The 18696-nt window shown below is 53.0% G+C and overlaps 7 protein-coding genes across 7 annotated transcripts; 6 read left to right on the forward strand and 1 right to left on the reverse strand.

The window, feature by feature from the left end:
• Window positions 1–2: 2 nt before the first annotated feature.
• PODANS_4_530 (uncharacterized protein) lies at window positions 3–1112 on the forward strand (the record flags this gene model as incomplete). Its single annotated transcript, XM_001903608.1, has 1 exon — window positions 3–1112. A coding segment is annotated over one exon (1110 nt), but the record flags the coding sequence as incomplete, so codon positions are not given.
• An 831-nt stretch (window positions 1113–1943) lies between these two features.
• Window positions 1944–3139, forward strand: PODANS_4_540 (uncharacterized protein; the record flags this gene model as incomplete). Its single annotated transcript, XM_001903609.1, has 2 exons — window positions 1944–2744; window positions 2798–3139. 2 exons carry the CDS (start codon window positions 1944–1946, stop codon window positions 3137–3139), a joined length of 1143 nt encoding a protein of 380 aa, XP_001903644.1.
• A 952-nt stretch (window positions 3140–4091) lies between these two features.
• On the forward strand, window positions 4092–5452 carry PODANS_4_550 (uncharacterized protein; the record flags this gene model as incomplete). The annotated part of the gene is made up of 2 exons (XM_001903610.1): window positions 4092–4746; window positions 4818–5452. The coding sequence occupies 2 exons, from the start codon at window positions 4092–4094 to the stop codon at window positions 5450–5452; spliced, it is 1290 nt and encodes a 429-aa protein (XP_001903645.1).
• Window positions 5453–6519: 1067 nt separating this feature from the next.
• PODANS_4_560 (uncharacterized protein) lies at window positions 6520–7485 on the forward strand (the record flags this gene model as incomplete). Its single annotated transcript, XM_001903611.1, has 1 exon — window positions 6520–7485. One exon carries the CDS (start codon window positions 6520–6522, stop codon window positions 7483–7485), a length of 966 nt encoding a protein of 321 aa, XP_001903646.1.
• A 4276-nt stretch (window positions 7486–11761) lies between these two features.
• PODANS_4_565 (uncharacterized protein) lies at window positions 11762–12256 on the forward strand (the record flags this gene model as incomplete). Its single annotated transcript, XM_001903612.1, has 2 exons — window positions 11762–12099; window positions 12169–12256. The coding sequence occupies 2 exons, from the start codon at window positions 11762–11764 to the stop codon at window positions 12254–12256; spliced, it is 426 nt and encodes a 141-aa protein (XP_001903647.1).
• Window positions 12257–12567: 311 nt separating this feature from the next.
• Window positions 12568–15726, reverse strand: PODANS_4_570 (uncharacterized protein; the record flags this gene model as incomplete). The annotated part of the gene is made up of 4 exons (XM_001903613.1): window positions 12568–12761; window positions 12845–13260; window positions 13323–14225; window positions 14444–15726. Coding segments are annotated over 4 exons (2796 nt in total), but the record flags the coding sequence as incomplete, so codon positions are not given.
• A 2147-nt stretch (window positions 15727–17873) lies between these two features.
• PODANS_4_580 (uncharacterized protein) lies at window positions 17874–18696 on the forward strand (the record flags this gene model as incomplete). Its single annotated transcript, XM_001903614.1, has 2 exons — window positions 17874–18143; window positions 18199–18696. Coding segments are annotated over 2 exons (768 nt in total), but the record flags the coding sequence as incomplete, so codon positions are not given.

The raw sequence follows: 18696 nt of genomic DNA on the forward strand, positions 1-18696 counted from the left end.
CTGAGCAGAAACACCAGGCGAGAAGGTACGAGGAGCAGATACAAAGACTGAAAGACGAAAGCACCGTGAGGCTTCAGGAGCTGCGTCACCACTACCAGATCGAGTTGGAGAGTCAGGCGGCAAAATACAAGACCGAGATCAGCCACCGCATGGAGGAGTCCGACGCCAAGATGGCAGCTTACATGATGGACCGTGACGAACAGGCGGCTCGGGAAAGGGAACAGTACGAAAGACAAATTGCCGACTTCAAGCAGGTCCTGATGGAAAGACCGGGCGACTTTGACCTGCGACTTGTGTCTGACAGGAGTCTCAAGGAGGAATACCGGGCACTGAAGCGATCTGTCGACACAATCACGTTCAATCTCGGCCCCATGACAATCGACAGGAACATCGATGCGGCCAGCTTCCTGGAGCGAGAGGGAAAAGGCCAGGAGAGGCTTTTTGTAAAGGCTCTCATCTGGGCCATGATCCAGGATGGCTTCTTCTCGGCGCCGTACGGGTTTGGAGCACTGGGGCCTGGGGGCAATGGGGGGCCATTGTTTGAGCTGTACCGGAGCTGGAAGGGAATCGTCGAGGGTGATGGGTCAAAGGACGAGAATGGTCCTCTGAGACAGAATGAGTTTGGGCCCTTGTACCGGGATCGATATGCGAATTCGTGGCGCTCGGCGACTTTTCAGTCTATCCTGTATGCTGCTGCAGCAAAGGATGCGGATGGCAACAGTCTGGCCACTGGGGTCAGCAAGACTGTCCAGGTCAATCGTCAACGAGTCCAGGATAACATGCTGGCGATGCTGAAGAGCGTTTGCCGTGGCGATGTCAGCAAAGAGATACAAGAGGAGCTGACGGTGGCCGTGGAGAGGGCGAGTGAGCTGGCCATTGTATTCGGAGCACACCGAGCAAATGTTTGTTTTAGCACCCCCAACCGAGGCGATGCAGTTGAACTCGGACGGGAGTTCGTCGACTGCCAAGACAGCGATGGCAGCAAAGGGGTTACCGTGACGGTTGAGCTGCCGGTGCTGCCGGCTCTGTTCATCATCGGCGATGGGAAGAATGATCTGACAAGTGTTTTGTGCGTGGAGCAAGGGGAGGTATTACCGGTAACCGGCTCATGATAGACGTGGAGGTACCTCGATCAAGGAGAGAATCATCATGGCTGATGACGACCAGAACAGGGCAGCCGTACATGTTCCCCTCACCCCCAGACGACCCCCTCCATCCATCTTGTGCCAATCACGCCGTTCACGGAATGTCTGTGTAACCATGCCAATTGTGCTGTCTTGTACAGGATTCCACGGCCCTTGCCTTGGAAGCTCTTTTCATTCGCCCTCGGCATGTCAGATAGGTATGCCACATGGTGCTCGTAAATGCGACCCTTGATGTGCATCGAGGGTCTATCGCTGCCGGCAGATGGGGTTGTCAGCACAGAGGTGACGTGATCTGTGTCCCCTGATATCACATGGTTGTGTGTGCTTGACGACATGCCTGTCGTGTGTATCCCGAGCATAATAGGCACACTCGCATTCTATCAAGCCGAGCCGGACTTGTTCGCCGTCCAAGACATCATAAATAAGCCCGACTCGTCTTCTCAACGTTGCAAGGCCGAAGCACACAGCATGCCCAGGTGCCTTAGGTAGGTAACCACTTCGCAATGTCCCCCATATCCTCAGCCCTCCACGCGGCTCTTGCCAGCCTTCACCTTCTCCCCATCCTCTCCCTCTCCTTCCTCGCCCTCCTCATCCTCTGGCACTACCTCTCCTACCGCCCCCTCTCGCACATCCCCGGCCCCTTCCTCGCCAAATTCACCAACCTTTACAAAATATACGCCTGGTCCACAGCCCCGTCAAGCCCACGTCTACGGCGCCCTCCCCGCCAAGTTCTCCTCCTCCCTCATCCGCATCGCCCCCCAAGAGCTCCTCTCCTCCGACCCGGACTTCATCCGCCAGATGAACTCGGCCCGCACGGAATACGCCCGCTCAAGCTGGTACACCCCCCTCCGCCTCGACCCCTGGGGCGAGAACCTCTTTGTCTGCACCTCCAACACGGCGCACACCGCCCTTCGAGCCAAGCTCGCAAACGGGTACAACGCGAAGGAGGTCCCGTCGTTGGAGAGCGACATCGAGCACATCATTAGCAAACTTGTGTCCTATATCAGGAAGCGATGCATTTCCGAGCCACGCGGCCCGACGAGGAAGGTGGACTTTGCGAGAATCTCCCAGTTCTTCACGCTCGATGTTATCACCAGAGTCGCTTATGGGAAGGAGTTTGGGTATCTAGACCGGAACGAGGACATGTTTGACTGGATCAGAACGATCAACGACCAGGCGGCGTGGTTGGGCATTATGAGTGATTGGCCTGTTGTGGGCAAGATCTTGACGAACAAGCACGTCCTCGCGGTTGTTGGGCCGGAGAAGAAGTCTGGCGGGGGGGTGGGAGGGATTATGAAGATGGCTGAGGAGATCGTCGCCGAGAGGTTCGCCCCTGGGGCGGAGAAGGATAGGAAGGACATGCTCGGGGCCTTTGTCCGGCATGGGGTTACGCAGCGGGAGTGCGAGGTGGAGGTGCCGTTTCAGATTGTGGCGGGGAGTGACACTACGGCTGTGGCGGTGAGGGGGGTGGTGCTGTATTTGGCGGCGTGTAGGAGGGTTTATTTGAGATTGCAGAAAGAAATTGACGACGGGGTGAGGGAGGGGAGGATTTCGAGTCCGGTGAAGAATGAGGAGGGGAAGAGGTTGGAGTTGTTGCAGGTGAGTTTGCCGTGTGGGGGTTTTTGCTGAAGACAGGGACTGACGGTTGGCAGGCTGTGATTTATGAGACTCTTCGCATGCAGCCTCCTATTATGGCCCTACTGCTCAAGCAAGTACCGCCTCAGGGGGATTACATCAACGGCCAGTTTATCCCCGGTGGCACGAGGGTCGGGCAGAACGCCTGGGCGATCATGCAAGACAAAGCCCTCTTTGGCGAAGATGCCGATGTGTTTCGACCTGAGAGGTGGCTCGAGGTTGACCCCGTGACCAAGAGGAAGATGGCCGATACGGTCGAGATGATTTTTGGGTATGGGAGATGGGTCTGCCTCGGCAAGCCGATGGCTTTTATGGAGTTGAACAAGGTCATTGTTGAGGCAAGGCCCTCGATTGATTAGTTGTTGGCATTAACACCTTGGCTAACAATTCACCAGCTACTCCGCCGCTTTGACTTTGAGATGGCAGACCCCAAAAGCAGGATGAGGGAGAAGGAGTACGGTCTGTTGATTCAGAGTGGACAGTGGATGAGGATTACCGAGAGATTTCCAGAAAACAGGGAGGAGTGAGCTCACAAGGCTCGAACACTTCCGGAAGCAACTTTGACATATTGAGCCCTGCGAATGGATGTCAGCCTAGCCCAAGGTCTTGACAATCGTCCTAATCCCACACAAGGGCCGATAGGAGGGAGAGTCGATATTATTCCAGCTCCTATAGACATTGGTTCTCAACTGACCCAAATAGAGCCTACAGCTGTCGGGAGCATAATAGACCTCAGTCCAGAACAATGATTGGAGCGGGAAGACGAGGCAGTCAAGCGCAGTGCTGAAGCGCGCCACTGGTAAAGCGTTTCCGACTACCGAGAATCCCCATAACGTTCCTACTTCGGCCAAATATGTGCCCAAGTTTATGGGGTTCTCCCCCGATGTGACCCCACAAAACTAGACCGGGCCTAGCAAACGCGGGCGTCTGCCTCCGTTTTTCGCCCGTTTCGACAGCCGCAACCTCCTCCGCATCGCTTCCGGAACATCGGCGGCGCACCCCAGCCGTGAGCGGGCCCGGCCGACCTGCTGGCGATGGGAATCACTTCGATTCATGCCGTGAAAGGAGCACATGATGTCACGGAATGGACACCATCCACGGCTTCGCGAGCCGTGTTAGGCAGGTTTTGATGCCGGGCTGACGGGATGCTTTCCGCAACAGCTGGGGCAGACTCAACTGAGAATGCGAATCCCGACACCTAGAGAGGATTCTTGATATAAAAGATGACCCCAAGACAGTCTCGGTCTGGTGCTTGCTCTTGATCAACAGGGCCAACACCAGGAAGTCTTCTCAACAGTCGCTGCCGACAACATGCGCGCCGTCTACGCCATTCTCGCTGGCTTGCTTGCCACCGGCAGTGCCTCTCCCCTTGAGGCACGCCAGTCCGGCAACCCCTTTGTTGGCCGCAGCCTGTTCGTCAACCCCAAGTACAGCGAGTCGCTCGAGAGGACTCGCCAGGCCTTCCTGTCCCGCGGAGACCAGACCAACGCGGCCAAGGTGCAGTACGTCCAGAACAAGGTCGGCACCTTTGTCTGGATCTCCAACATCTTCCTCCTTCGCGACATCGATGACGCCATCCGCAATGCCCGCGCTGCTCAGTCTAGGGGCGAGAAGCCCATCGTCGGTCTTGTGCTGTACAACCTCCCCGACCGCGACTGCAGCGCCGGTCATTCTTCAGGAGAGCTGAGTCTGGACCAAAACGGTCTGAACCGTTACCGCACCGAGTATGTCCAGCCTTTTGCTCAGAAGCTCAAGGCCGCATCGGATCTTCAGTTTGCTGTTATTCTTGAGCCTGATGCCATCGGCAACATGGTGACCGGCACCACTGCCTTCTGCCGCAACGCCCGCGGGCCTCAGCAGGACGGCATTGCCTATGCCATTCAGCAGCTCCAGGCCAGCAACATCCACCTCTACCTTGACGTCGCCAACGGCGGCTGGCTCGGCTGGGCGGACAACCTCAAACCTAGTAAGCAGTGACCTCCTCTCACAAAACCCAAAGAGATCGAACTAACTCCCTTTAAGCCGCCGCCGAAGTAGCCACCATCCTCCAAAAGGCCGGCAGCAACGCCCGCATCCGCGGCTACTCCAGCAACGTCTCCAACTACAACCCCTACTCCACCAACAACCCACCCCCATACACGGCCGGCAGCCCCTCGGCCGACGAGTCCCGCTACGCCACCTCCCTCGGCAACGCCCTCCGCGAGCGCGGCCTCCCCACCAACTTCATCATCGACCAAGGCCGCGTCGCCCTCGACGGCGCCCGCAAGGAATGGGGCGAGTGGTGCAACGTCTCCCCCGCCGGCTTCGGTCAACCCTTCACGACCAACACCAACAACCCCAACGTCGACGCCATCCTCTGGGTCAAGCCCGGTGGCGAGTCGGACGGGACGTGTGGCATGTCGGGGGCTCCGCAGGCGGGCGCGTGGTTTGATGCCTATGCGCAGATGTTGACCACGAATGCGCACCCCGAGATTCGTGCTGATGGTGGTGGTGGTGGTAGTCCTGCTCCTGGGCCTAGCTCGACGGCCGTGGCGCCTTCGCCAAGTGCTACTCCGGGTGGAAACTGTGCTGCTAGGTGGGCTCAATGTGGCGGGCAGGGATGGACGGGGCCGACGTGCTGTGCCCAGGGGACGTGCCAGGCTAGTAACCAGTGGTATTCGCAGTGCTTGTAGATTGTATATGGTGGTTGGCAAGAAGGGGGTGTGGAGAAAGATGTAAATAGCATGTGTGGTTGATTTTGTACATAAACATGGTCTAGGAGATGGCATATGGGTCATGAACACGAATCTCAGGGCAAAATTCATATGTGTGACTCTATCATCAAGTCTTCAGACCAAAGGAGCTTGTTCGAGTTAAGCTTTACGAGCGAACTTGACAATGGAAGCCGCCAAGCCCACCTACCAGACTTAACTTGGTGCTTGGCTTGACTTTGACAGTTAAGCCAAGTTTTATGCCAACCCTGATCAAACCTATATCTTCGTTCTATGACCCAACATCCCCTAGTAGACCACAGGTTCAAGTTTCCAATCTATCATACTCCCGGACAATGCCTACCTAGGTGACTGGACACTAGGTCCTAGAACGATGTCGCCCTCCTCTGCTGGCGTGACCTTGGTTCGCCCACGGCTTGTTGGCATGAAATTACCTAAACACTGGAATCAGACCCAAGCTGAATGTCCTGAAGCGTTCTTCCTCTGGCGGAGTATTCCCGCTGTTAATTATGCACCCGCGTACCGTCCTGGGTCAAACAAAAGAGCTGGCCGCTACAGCACAAGGCTCATGATAGCCTCAACCTTGAAGCTTTCACGAAAGAACAGACCTCCATCTGCGACACCAGACGGGAAAGTGCGGGAAATGCATCTATTCAGGCAGTGGCATATGGCAATGATCGACATTGTCCATTGTGATTTCCACGCAGCAGGACACATGCCAAGCCTCGCCCCAGACCTGCTCCTTTGCAAACAATCAGGCTCAAACATCTTGGGGTTCTTTGTTCTATAAAAGGTGCCGCTCTACCCTACGTCAAGACTGTGGCATGTGCTATCGATGCGGAACCTGTCCGCCCCTCAACCCCTGACCCCTGACCCCTGACCCCTATTTTCTTAACGCCTAACACCTAAGGTTAAGGAAAGTCAACTTGGCTCCTCCGTCCATTCTCCAAGAAGTTGTGCACCCCAGTTTTCTTCTTCTACTTCTGTATACTTTTATTTATTTTTATTCTTGATGGCTTCTTCCTAAGATGGCATCATCACGATACAGCCTCGACAGCAGAACAACATTCGCTGGGTCCCCGATCAGCCCTTCAACAACACATGCCATTCCCAAGCTGCATGGTGAAGGACTGGGTCTGCTACACAACTGGGAAAAGTCTCCTCGCAGCCCCACCATAATTCGGAGTTGGCGAGATGACACGACCCAAGAAGGCCAAACACCAGCCAGGAGATCACGGGTCCTTATAATCACGTTGTATCTTCTCGCCTTCTTCACCGTCCTAATCTGCAGCTGCGCGACATGGGGCATCGTCGCCTATTCCACTTCACAAACATCTTCTCAGTGCAACTCTCACGTCACGAGCGGGAAAGAGGACACCCTCCACCTCGCCTCAGACATCAGCGGCCTTGTGCCAGAATGTATGATTTTTCCCTTTTTTCTCCTCACAGCCCACCCAGGACACGGCTCTAAACAGCCCCTACCTACCTACCTAGTCTCCCTCCGCCCCCAAACCTTCCGCCCTGACCCCGAGCCCCCAACCAACAGCACCACCACCCCTCCCGCCTGGACCTCCTCCTTCCCCCTCGGCAACGGCTTCATCACCACCCCACCCAACTTCAACCCCTCCGGCAGTTCCCACCTCCCTCCCCCGATGGAGTTCCATAACCAGCAAGTCTACTCGGTGGCTGTCTTCCACCAGCTTCACTGCCTGCAGATGATCATGACGAGGTACAACTCGCTTATTGCGGGTGATGTTAAGTATAAAAGAATGCAAGGGCATGATGATGATCACAGCCACATCAACCACTGCTTTGGCTACCTGAGACAGAGCCTCATGTGTTGCGGTGATACCGCGCTTGAGGGCCAGAATCCGGAGACGGAGGGGCAAAAGGTCGAGACCGATGGGATGGGTGTGGTGCACATGTGCAAGGACTTTCAGGTGGTTGTGGAATGGGTGGAGGGGAGGAGGGTTAGTGACGAGAGGGGGGTTTAGGTGTATCAGTGTGTACTAGTTTCTTTCTCGGACGCTCTGTTTGTGGCATTTATTCGCGATTATGGGTTAGGATGTTCACTTTGGGGGCTTCGGGGACACAAAATGTAGAACGGGAATGAGCTGCCCGAAATGGCGGTCTTGGCGGAGTTGTACAGCCGAGAGACGATCTAGGAGAGGCGCAATAAACCCGAGAAACATGCAGCCATCATCAGCCTTATCAATAGTTCTATGTTGTGTAGCTTTTGTTGGACATCGAGATGGATTTACCAATGAAGATAAGGTAGACTGGAGCATCCTCATCAGTAAGTACGTATGGTATAACTCTGATCCCCTCCAGTGCACTGTTCCTCTCTATCATCTCTTCGCATTAGGTCCCAAGCAAGATGTTGGCAAAAGTCTTGAGCGGCTTCTTTTTCCTTGCGGCAGGTTTCGCCCAAGGTCAACCATGGGATTGTGTGTAAGTTATTGCCTTAGTCTACTCTTCGCCTTCGACACAGGCTATTAATGCCGAGCTCAGAATCGTAGGCGGGGGAACAGCTGGTCTTACACTCGCTGCACGTTTCTCCGAGAACCCCTCGTCCAATATCTTGGTTCTCGAAGGGGCTGCAGCCGTATTACAAGAAATCAGAGCAGTTTGTGACTTCATCAAAGGAGGTCAAGCACGATCTAGGAGTCCAGTTTCTTGACGAGACAGTGCATGGGAAGAATGGACCAATCGTAACTCCTTTCCAGAAGTCTGCGGCCCGTTCCAGAAGACATGGGCGAGAACATATGAGAATCTGGGCCTAGGGGTCACCGGAGACCCGAGAGGACTTTCTTTGGGCGGCTTTGCTAATCCGTTCAACATTGACTCGAAAATCAAGGAACGGAGCTACCCTGGTAACAGGCACTATCTTGCAGCCAAAGGGAAAAAGAATCTCAAGGTCATTACCGGGTCTCGCTCTCGTGACAAAGATTCACACCGATGTGAGAAAGCAAGGCGCCCGCCCCTCCAACTGTCACAGGCGTGGGGTATGCCAAGGACGGAGTGAAGCACAATGTCTGGATCAACGAGGGTGATTGTCTCGGCAAGAGCAGTTGAGTCTGCCAAGCTGCTAGAGCTGCCTGGGATTGGCAGCTCTAGGCTTCTGAACAGGTTGGGAATCAAGGTGGTGGTCAACAATGGCTTTTGATGGAGAGAATTACCAAAATCACATCATGTTGCCTCTGGGGTTAGTACCTTGCTCATTGTCATCAAGATCCTGAGGTCCAGAACCCTAACACCCACACCAGATTAATGGCAAAATCCCATCTCACCACAGCCGAAGACTTCGCCGACCCCGCCGTCTTCCAAGCAGCCCTCTCCGAATACCTTACCAACCGCACCGGTCCCCTAACCGTTGTAAATGCCAGCTCAGCCCTCCCCGCAAATGCCGCCATCGCGAAAAGACACAGGCAAATACCTCACCCTCCTCACCCTCCTCCAGCAGCCCTTCTCCCGCGGCAGCATGCACATCTCCTCTTCCTCCCCCTCGCAACCCCCAGTGATAAACCCAAGCTACCTCTCCCACCCAATCGACCGGCATATCTTCCGCCTAAGTGCATTGCACCTCCAGAAGATCGCCTCCACTCCGCAGTTGTCGCATTTGTTGGAAAAGGGGGGCAAGGTTTTCCAACCGGGGTACCCAAGGGGGGGAAGGCGGTAAATAGTGCTGTGGTTGCTGTGGCTGAGAGGGCGGGGGGTTGTGAAGGGGGAGTATGGGTTTGGTGGGGGGGTAGTTGAGGAGGGTAGAGATGGGGGTAGGCTATGGATGCATGTTTTGTTGAAACATTCATAACGTACATTATAAGCGAGTCGCGCACTAGCCATTGCGACGCGTTCTCTCTACACTTAACATCATTTTTCTCCACAACCCAACATGCCACCTACTTTAAAAGAAGCGAGGGTAATCTTAGCCCTCGAAGCTCTTCAGAATGATGAGCGTTTAAGCGTCAGAGCAGCAGCGAGGCTCTATAATATTCCAGAATTAACGCTCCGTAACCGACGCGCTGGCCGGCCTACACGACGCGATACTACGCCCAAATCGAAGAAGCTCACTTAATCCGAAGAGGATATTATTGTTTAATATATTATTAAGCTATATGCGCGAGCTTTTCTACTAAAATTACGTAGTGTAAAGATATAGCTAATTAATTACTACGTATACGCGACGTGCCCCTTATTAGTAAGCTTTAAGTATATAACTTGGTTAAACGTTAACTATAGTTCCGTACGTATTTCACGTATAGATATAACTATTAAAGGGCTAAGTATAAAGATCTAAAGGTTATAGCCAAATAATTCTCGTTTATATAAAACACTAAGGCTAAGTATAGTATTATAAATAATAATATTTATAAATTCGACGAATCTAAGTTTATAATAAATATTATTTTTATAAGTATAGTAATTACGACTTCGGACGGTTATAATAAAGTAAAATTAATTTAAAGAGTTGATACTTTCGGCTGAGCTATTCCCTTTTTTATTACTTTAATTATAATACTATTTTGTTAATTAATATACTAAATATAATTTATTATTTACTTAATGTGTTATAATTATTAATAATAATGAAATTAAGTACTTCGATTATTATATAACGTTCTATATAAAAGGTAAATATTAACTATTAATCCTCGAAGGTTACGAAAGTAATTATTTAACTAAATTTAAACATTACTATTAATAGAATAATATTATTATACTTTATATACTTTTATACTTCTTTTACTTCCTTTAGCTATTTAATATTAATTGCTTTGGGCCGTTAAAATAAACGTACGGTCGCTAAATCGAGGACTTCATATATAGATATATTAATTATATAAGTAAGCTCGAGTTCCTCTATACTTTCCGCGAAGCCTTCTTTGCCTCTATAATAGAGAAAAATATATAGGGTAGCTTTACGGGTACTAGCCTTATACCGTACGATTTAAAGAAGGTACTTTTTAAGCTAGATATAATAGCTTCGTACGTTAATACCTTTAAATTTACGGCCCGGCACTATATAACTTTAGGTCTCCTAGATACTATATAACCCTCGAGAAAATAACTTATAGTTAATGCTTTTTAAGATTCGCATTACTAACTATTAAAATAGTTTCCTGACTTTAATATTAGCTGCGGTAGACCAGCTTATTAAAGGTATAACGGCTAGAATGCACTAGGTGGCTTTCCTTTGTATAGAGGTCTCTTTGCTCCGTAAGGCTAATGAGGCACTAAGTAAGCGCCGGAGAGCCAAAAAAACACGTGTGAGGCTTGGAAGGTAACTTACTGTACAAGAGGCACAGGATCTACTGGATCAGAAGGCCGTGGATAAGGAGGGAGTGTAAGAAACGTAGCCGGATAGTAGTAATGTAGGGGGGGCTCGTACGAAGGTTCAGTGCTGTGGTGTATGCGGTAAGCCTGGCTATAATGCGCGTATTTGCTAGGAGGCTGTAGAAGCATCTGATTCAGCTGTTTCTGATGTAATTATAGTTAATTCCTTGTCTTGATGTGGTGTAATTGAGGATAGTATTCGTAGGGTGGTAGAGAGTGCGCGACTCGCTTATATGCGCGACTCGCTTATAATGTACGTTATTGGATCCTGTTGTCTACCTGAGTTTAGAAGTTCATGTCTTTGGGTTAACTCCTGCCAATTCGAACGATACTCTGATGTCAGGTAGGTATCCAGAACTTGAGGCTCACAGCTCGGACTCTGTGGGTGAGTGGCATCCTGCTTGTCGACGGCACAGTCGGCATGGGAGTTCCGACATGTCGGGCATGTTCTCCCAAAGACACCTTACGTCGGTAGAAAGTCGAAAGTGGATTTATTGGATCATTCTGATAGGTGAAGGACTACCAAAATGTGACGCACAGTACCGTACGGGAACCAGGTGTCGAATTGGGTATGGGGTCCAAAAACGGTGTCAATTCTGTTGTTGTACGAGGGTGAGTTGCCCGGGTGGCTGGAAAAGGCCGAACCCAGTGGCCCAGGTCCCACTGCCAAGATATGAATTCCTTATCAGTGGGCCCAGTTGACTATTTGACACCAGGAACCAACAGGTTAGGCGGCAATGGACGAGGCTCGATCACGACGTACCACCAAAAGACGAGACCGAAAAATCACCGTCACACGGCCCCTGCATAAACCAGTCTAGCCAAATTGCGTACTCCTTTTATACCTAGGTATATAAGGCCCCTTCCTTCGCCTTGTACTTCCCTCATTTGTCCTCATATCCTTCTTCCTCGTCAACCACAAATAATCCTCTCAAAATGAAGTTCTCAACCCTCCTCGTCATCAGCAGTGCTGCTCTCGTCTCTGCCGCTGACGAAGGCAACGGACTCACTTTCCCCACTTCGACCGATGCGAATCAGTTTGTCTCGGCGATCTACTCACCATCCCCCGTCCCCTCCGAGGTATCGCCATTCATCACGCCGCTGGCCACAACGTGGTACAAGGTCCAGAGCTCCTTTATGCACGACCCAAGATACCCTTCCCTCACTTCGGATATCGTTTCGGCAATCACCCATGCCCCCGATTCCGAGGCTTCGCTGCAGGCTATGTTGACTGGTGGGGAGTGGAACTGGAACCAGGTGAAGACTCAGTCGTGGTATGTTTCCCTGATGACGGAGTGATGTGTTTAGAAAAGAGTATGCTGACAGCGAGAATCTGATGGTAGGTACGACAATCATGTGCCGAAGGACTCGAAGGACTTTGTCTCGCAGTACCTCGAGGCCTGGGAGAAGGCCGCCGAGAGAGGTGACTAAGAGCGGCGCTGCCCCTCGGGGCATGGGCACGGGTATGGCCGTGGCTGTTGCAGGTGTAGCTGCTGGTGTCATCGCCGCTGTGTTGTAAGGTAGACATCGTGACATTATACGCGAGACGCGTGGCGAAACGCAATCTTTGATATTAAATACCAAAACATACCCTACAAAAGCAACCCCTCCTCCCCCTCCCCCCCCCTCTCTTCCAATTAACCTACTCACCACAGTTCGGACAAACACGCACCTCATTCCCATCCGCAACCACCCCGTTCGTTGCGGCCTCCCCCTTCCCCCCAGATGTTGAAACCCCCTTATCAATCTCCTTCCCAACCTTGCCAACACCTCTCCCGCCAGAGACTGACCTTCTGCTCCTCCGTCTCCTTCCACGGATCCCGGTTAATCCTCTCCACATCCACCACCATACCCCCGACGTCTTCTTTCAGGACGAGTTTCCCCCTAGCTATGGGTTCGGTCTTTTTGATTTCTGTCAACAGACCCCTTGCGCTAGCTGCTGTTTGTTAGCTTCTTCTCCCTCCTACTCTGACGGTGAGGTAGGAATGTAACAGGGAAATGGAAAAAATGGTAACTCACCATCAGGTGCGCGATCGTCACCCCATATCGATACTTTAAACTCCCTCCCGGGGTTGAAGAAGAAGTTTGCGGGAAGGGGGTGGTCAGCGGGGAAGGGTTGGAGTGCTGCTTCGTGGATGCCTTCGAGGGCGAGGATTGCCCCTTTTGTGACGGCGGTGGAGAAGGGGATGGGCTGTTCGTTGTCGAGGGTTAGTTCGATGGGGGAGGAGAGGAAGATGTTGGGGGATTTGGTGAGGATGTGGTCGATGTAGAGCTGGTGGGGGGTTTCTGATGGGGAGGAGGTATGGCTGGGGAGGCCGTAGAGGTAGAACGGGCAGAAGCCGGAGGGGTAGGTGTCGTCGTGGGAGGAGGTGTTCAAGGGGCGGTTTTTGAGGATGGAGAGGATGGTCAGGGGGGTGCGGGGGAGGATGGTGCCACTGGATGAAGGGCAGTTAGCAGGACGGGAGCGGAAAAGGGAGGGGAGAGAAGAGGGGCTTACTTGGACGAGGTGCTTAGATTTCCGACGAGGGTTGTGCTGGATGTCCTGGAGGAAAGTAAAGAGTCGAGGTCGATTTTGTCAGAGGTTTTGAGGATGATCTCATCGTCGCCTGTGTTGCCTTCCAACAGGCTGTACGCCCGCTGACCCTCTTCGCTGGCAAACTCTGCTTCGAGGATGATTTGCTTGCGGTGCTTGGCGAGGTGGAACATGGGTCTGTAAGACAGGTAAACAGTCTTGGCCGTGCCACGGCCTCTGATCCAGAAGCTGTGATAATCTGGGCTGTCGTCGTTTCGTGCCTGGCATACTTTGACTTCCTTCTCGACAAGCTCTCGGAAGGTCTCGCCGAGCATGTTGATGAATCGGCCGTGGTCTCCGTCCATGGTTGCCAAGGGACTCATCACCACGTTACGAAGCACCATTAGCTTTTCGTGAGGGGTGCTGGTGTCAAGCCCGAGACGTCGTTTGAAGTTGGTGGCGCAGTCTCCGTAGTCCTTGTACTCAAACTCTGTGGAGGTCAAGTACAATGGGATGGAGGAAGGGTTGTCATCAGGATGGTCGACCGATAGACGACTGACGACACGCTCCATGAGGTAGTTTGCTTCTTCAACATCGGTGTTGAGGCAGCCATCTGGGTGGCGCCAGTTGAGAGCAAAGGCGTTGATGTTGAGATCCGAGCCAAGGGCGCGGAGAAGTGTGATGGTTTTGTCGGCCTGGTTTATGGTGATGCTGTCCTGGGCGATGATCTCGGTGTTTGACTTGTTGAGGATTTCTTCTCTGATTCTCTGCTTTTCTCGCTCGACCTCCCTCGGATCGGAAGAGGATTCTGAAGGCAATGCGTTGAAGGGAGTGCAGACGAACGAGTCTCTTGGGGTGGAGAGTGCGGCCCAGAGGGCCGAGAGCTGCCTGTTGTCAACCGGAGTACAATTGCGTCAAATCAGCACCCGAGGTAACTCACACGAGACGAGGTGAAGCATGCTTCTGCCAAAAGAGCGCCGTATCCCTTCTGATCAAGCCCTATGCACTTGTTAGACAGCCATGTCGAGACAGCTGATGCACCTGGCTTGCTGTGGTCATTGTCAGCTTGCTGTCAAGCTAGGAAAAGGACTGCCGTTGCCCCTTACCTTCCCTCCACACCATAAATTCCAATACTGGTGACTGCCCCTCGAGACAAGTACGGACTTGTCCATGTCACAAGATTCTTGATCCTCCCGTCTCGATACGTCAGTGCACCAGCAGGATAGGGGATGTACCCTGCCTTGTGGGGGTCGACCGTGATCGAGTCGCAGTACCGCAAAGCAAAGAGAGATTGCTGTGTCTCGACCCTCAAGCTCAGGTCGGGCACAAGGCCGTCATCGCCCCCGTCTCTGTCGGCATCATCCTGGCCCTCTCGAGGCAGCATCGTGGCGAAGTAGCCTCCCCAGGCTGCATCGGCATGAACCATGAACGACATGCCTCGTGCTTGAAATCGCTGTCTCATGGCCAAGATCTTCTCCAACGGATCCACGGCCCCTTCTTCCGTGGACCCAATGACAGCTACAACCGAATAAACAGGCTGTTGCCTAGCAAACCGCTCCTCCAGCAGCTTCTCCAGCTTATCAAGATCAACCCTCGCATCATGGTCAACCCCAACACTGACAGCATTATCGGACCCCAATCCAACCAGCGCTGCTGCTTTGGGCCAGGAGTAGTGCTTGGTGCTGGGCACAAAGAACTGCCCATCCATCCCCTCACCAACCCCGAAATGTCGATTCAGCGCCTCCTTCCCTACCGTCTGAACATTGTACTCTGCCATCGCCTCCTCCAACCACTCCGGCGTGATCCCAAACTGCTCGCGCAAGAGCCCGGGGATATCCAGAACAGTTTTCACCCTCATGTTCATCATCTCCCACAAACTCATCTCCTTCAGCAGCTTCGACCTGCCCTCACAAGTTCGGACTTTGAACTCCTCACTGATAAATCTCAACGGGCCATCTTCGTCATCCATTGCCTTCCTCACAGACAGCGGGTAATACTTTAGGTTTCTCGCCACCCACAGAGCTTCGATGTTGGCAACAGTGCCATCGCAGGTGACATGGCCCCAGGCCTTGTCCTGCTCTTCAAAACCAAACAGTTCGCAGAGCTGCTCACCGACTTCGATCTCAGCGACGGTGGACAAGGGGGAGGCTTCAATGGCAACGTTGTTGGGGTTGTAGAGCATGGTCATGAAGTAGCCCAGCAGGGCAGGCATGCTGAGGTCGGTGCACATGTGGGCTTGGTACCGGGGGGACCAGAAGGGGATGGAGTGCTGGCCGAGGAGGCGCGCCGTTTGCTGGACGGCGGTCTTGGTCCGGGCGGCGGAGGCAAGGAAGGAGGGAGAGGTCTGGATAAAGGGGGGAATGAAGGTGAAGTCGTTTTCCTGGCGAGTTTATTAGCACAGCCCCAGACTTGACTGGAAGAGACCTGGAAGAAAGGAAAGAGAGACGACATCTTGTTCAAAGTAGTTCTTGCGGGCGAGTTGGAGTTCGTCGAGGATCGTGGTGATGTTTTCTCGGAATTGGGGGAGGTTCTCGGCGCGGGGGCCAATGAAGTAGGAGCTGATCACCTCGTGGGTGGTGTCCTTGGCCTCTTCGGCGGGCATGATGGCTTTGGTTTTGGCCGGACGAGTCATTGTATAATCAATAATAGTATGGAATGTAAGAAGGCGTGGAATTGTGAAGATGTCTGCTCCTGAGTCTGATCTCCAACGGGGCTGTCATGGACTTTATAGACCTGTCTCTCACGCATCAACACCCCTCATCATCATCATTCCATGTTTTTGTTGCATATCCACAACCTTTCCCTCGTACTAATGCGGCCTAGTTACGCAGACACAGACGATCGGTCTGTGCCAGTAAAGATGAGATGAACCAGTGCCACAAACCGTACAGCAGCTGCGATGAATAATGGTATGCCCCATTTGCCAACCGCATGGTGAAGCTCAGCTGCAAGCCACGCGCGGCGTGTTTCAAGACGTTGCTTCCGCACAGAGCTGATGATCCTGCTGTGGTCCTGTAGACTGTGGTTGTTTCGTCATACATGTCTCAGCGATACCCCAACTTCGCTCAAAGGTATACCGATCAAAGTAGGTTCTACCTGGAGAGCCAACTCCAGAGAATCGCGCGGATGTGAATCCTTCATGCCTACCCGCTGGGATAGGAGCAAGCAAAACAATAGCCTCCCTGAATTAACCATAACCCTAACCCCTCCGCTTGTAGTGCCTTGGTCAGGAAAAGGGGCAAGTCTCCACACAGCACAGCGTCCGTTGCTCTTGACAATGATGGCGACCTTGGACTTACCAACATGGCCAAATACTTTGACATTCTCCTCACAGTGGCTCAAAAACTCTTCCTCTCAAGGCTTCACCAAAACACCAAGTCTTGCACCATCACCATGCTCAAATTTACATCCACTTCTCACTCTCTGTCGCCGCGTCAACACCGACACCAAAGCAGGATTTCGGCCCTGGAGTTGAATCAGAAACCAAGGATATAAACCACTAATTTCTGACCGCTTTTTGTTTTTCTTTCTGTTTTCTTTCCACCAGCACCCTTCATCACCACCCCTTATCACCATGGCTCCCTCCCCCACCCCCCCACAAATGCTCCAACCCTCCTGTTCTTCCATTTAAAACCACCACCCCCCACCTCCTCCGCTGCTCCCGCTGCCGCACCGCCCACTACTGGCCCCCCCAATCGCCGATCCGCCCACTGGCCCTCCCACAAGGCCAAATGCCACCGCCCCAACTACGTCCTCCAGTTCTCCCTCCTCCCCCTCAACATCACCAACCCCGCCATCGCCCGCACCCTCTCCTGCCCGTCCTCGGCCAAGTTTTCCCACCTCCGCTCGGCCCTCCAGATCGCCTGCTATAATGATGGGAAATTGGATGATTTGTTGACATGTGGGTGAAGCTCAAGGAGGCGTATCGGGCGGCGAGGCCGACGGCGGACCAGAGGGAGAAGATGAAGTGGTATGGGACGGTTTGTGTCAATGATGACAGGCAGGGTCTTCGCGGGGATAGGGTGTACGTGTGGGACAAATAACGAGCTGCTGGAGTTGTCGATTGATAATCGAGTATGAAAAGCACAAGTTTTTATAAATATAGAACACCTTGACATAGAAAAGCAACGCGAACCTTTTCGGCAATCCGTCTCCCTTAAAAGTTCTGTATTTGACGCCATCGCCTCGACTTCAGCATGACCTTTGGCCGAACGAGAAGTTCTTGACCACTGGTGGCTATTCTATAGGTACACATGCCAGTATGAAAAGCTTTTCTACGCCGCTTCACCAGACTAGACCTCACTCTGGCGGTAGTTCGCCATTCTCTGCTTCTCCTTTAAATTTGTCTGCACTAACAGACGTAGAGAAGAAGACGGATGACAAAGAAACAAAACAGCATTCTCATTCAGATAAATGTCCATCATACAGAAAGCCATTCTCTAAAAGAGAGCATAGGTCGCTCGCAGGGAAGGTAACGTCACAATTCCCCCGCACCGGGTCGAGCCTTTTTCCGAGACCCTGTCCCACTCGACTGCCATGAACCTACCTATCATCCGATGTTGCACTGGCCCTTCTGATGGCGTTTTCAACCATCATGCTTGTCAAAATCATCAACTGGTAATGGACAGTATTCCGGCCGACGCACATACCCGGGAGGTGTTTTACGTTGGCGGCGAGTATGTTGATGACGGCACCGGCAATGAGACGGTATACGGGCAGGTGTATGTCGAGCACCTCGTCCCAGTCCGTAAACCCCTTCAGAAATACCCCATAATCTTCATCCCTGGAAGCAGTCGCACAGGCATTGTAGGTCACATCGTCCGGGCCAACCTTGATTCACCCCAACTAACCCACCACCCAGGACTTCCTCACCACCCCAGCCAACAACGACAACAACACCAACTCGCCCACCCAACAAAGCTGGTCCTCCCACTTCCTCTCCCTCTCCCACGAGCTCTACCTCATCGATCCCCCCTTCCGCGGCCGCTCCCCCTGGCACCCCCCCACCCACCTCTCCTCCTCCTCCTCCTCCTCCCCATACCTCACCTTCGGCGCGGCCCCCCTCCAAAAAGCCTGGGCCACCCCGCCCTCCTCCACCCAATGGCCCGACAGCCCCCCCGCAGGCAAAGGCTCCCCCGCCTTCGACCACGTCATGAGGTCGACCCACCCGCAGCTCGCCAACCTGGCAGAAGAGCAATCCGTCGCCCAAAAGTCTCTGGCGGCCCTCCTGGACAAGATCGGCAAGCCCGCCATCCTCCTGGCTCACAGCATGGGCTGCAAGATAGCCTGGCTGCTCGCCGACGCGCGGCCGGGGCTGGTGAAAGCGATTGTGGCCGTCGAGCCTGCCGGGCCGGCGTTT

The sequence above is a fragment of the Podospora anserina genome, chromosome 4 (assembly GCF_000226545.1).
Source record: "Podospora anserina S mat+ genomic DNA chromosome 4, supercontig 1".
NCBI lineage: Eukaryota > Fungi > Ascomycota > Sordariomycetes > Sordariales > Podosporaceae > Podospora > Podospora anserina.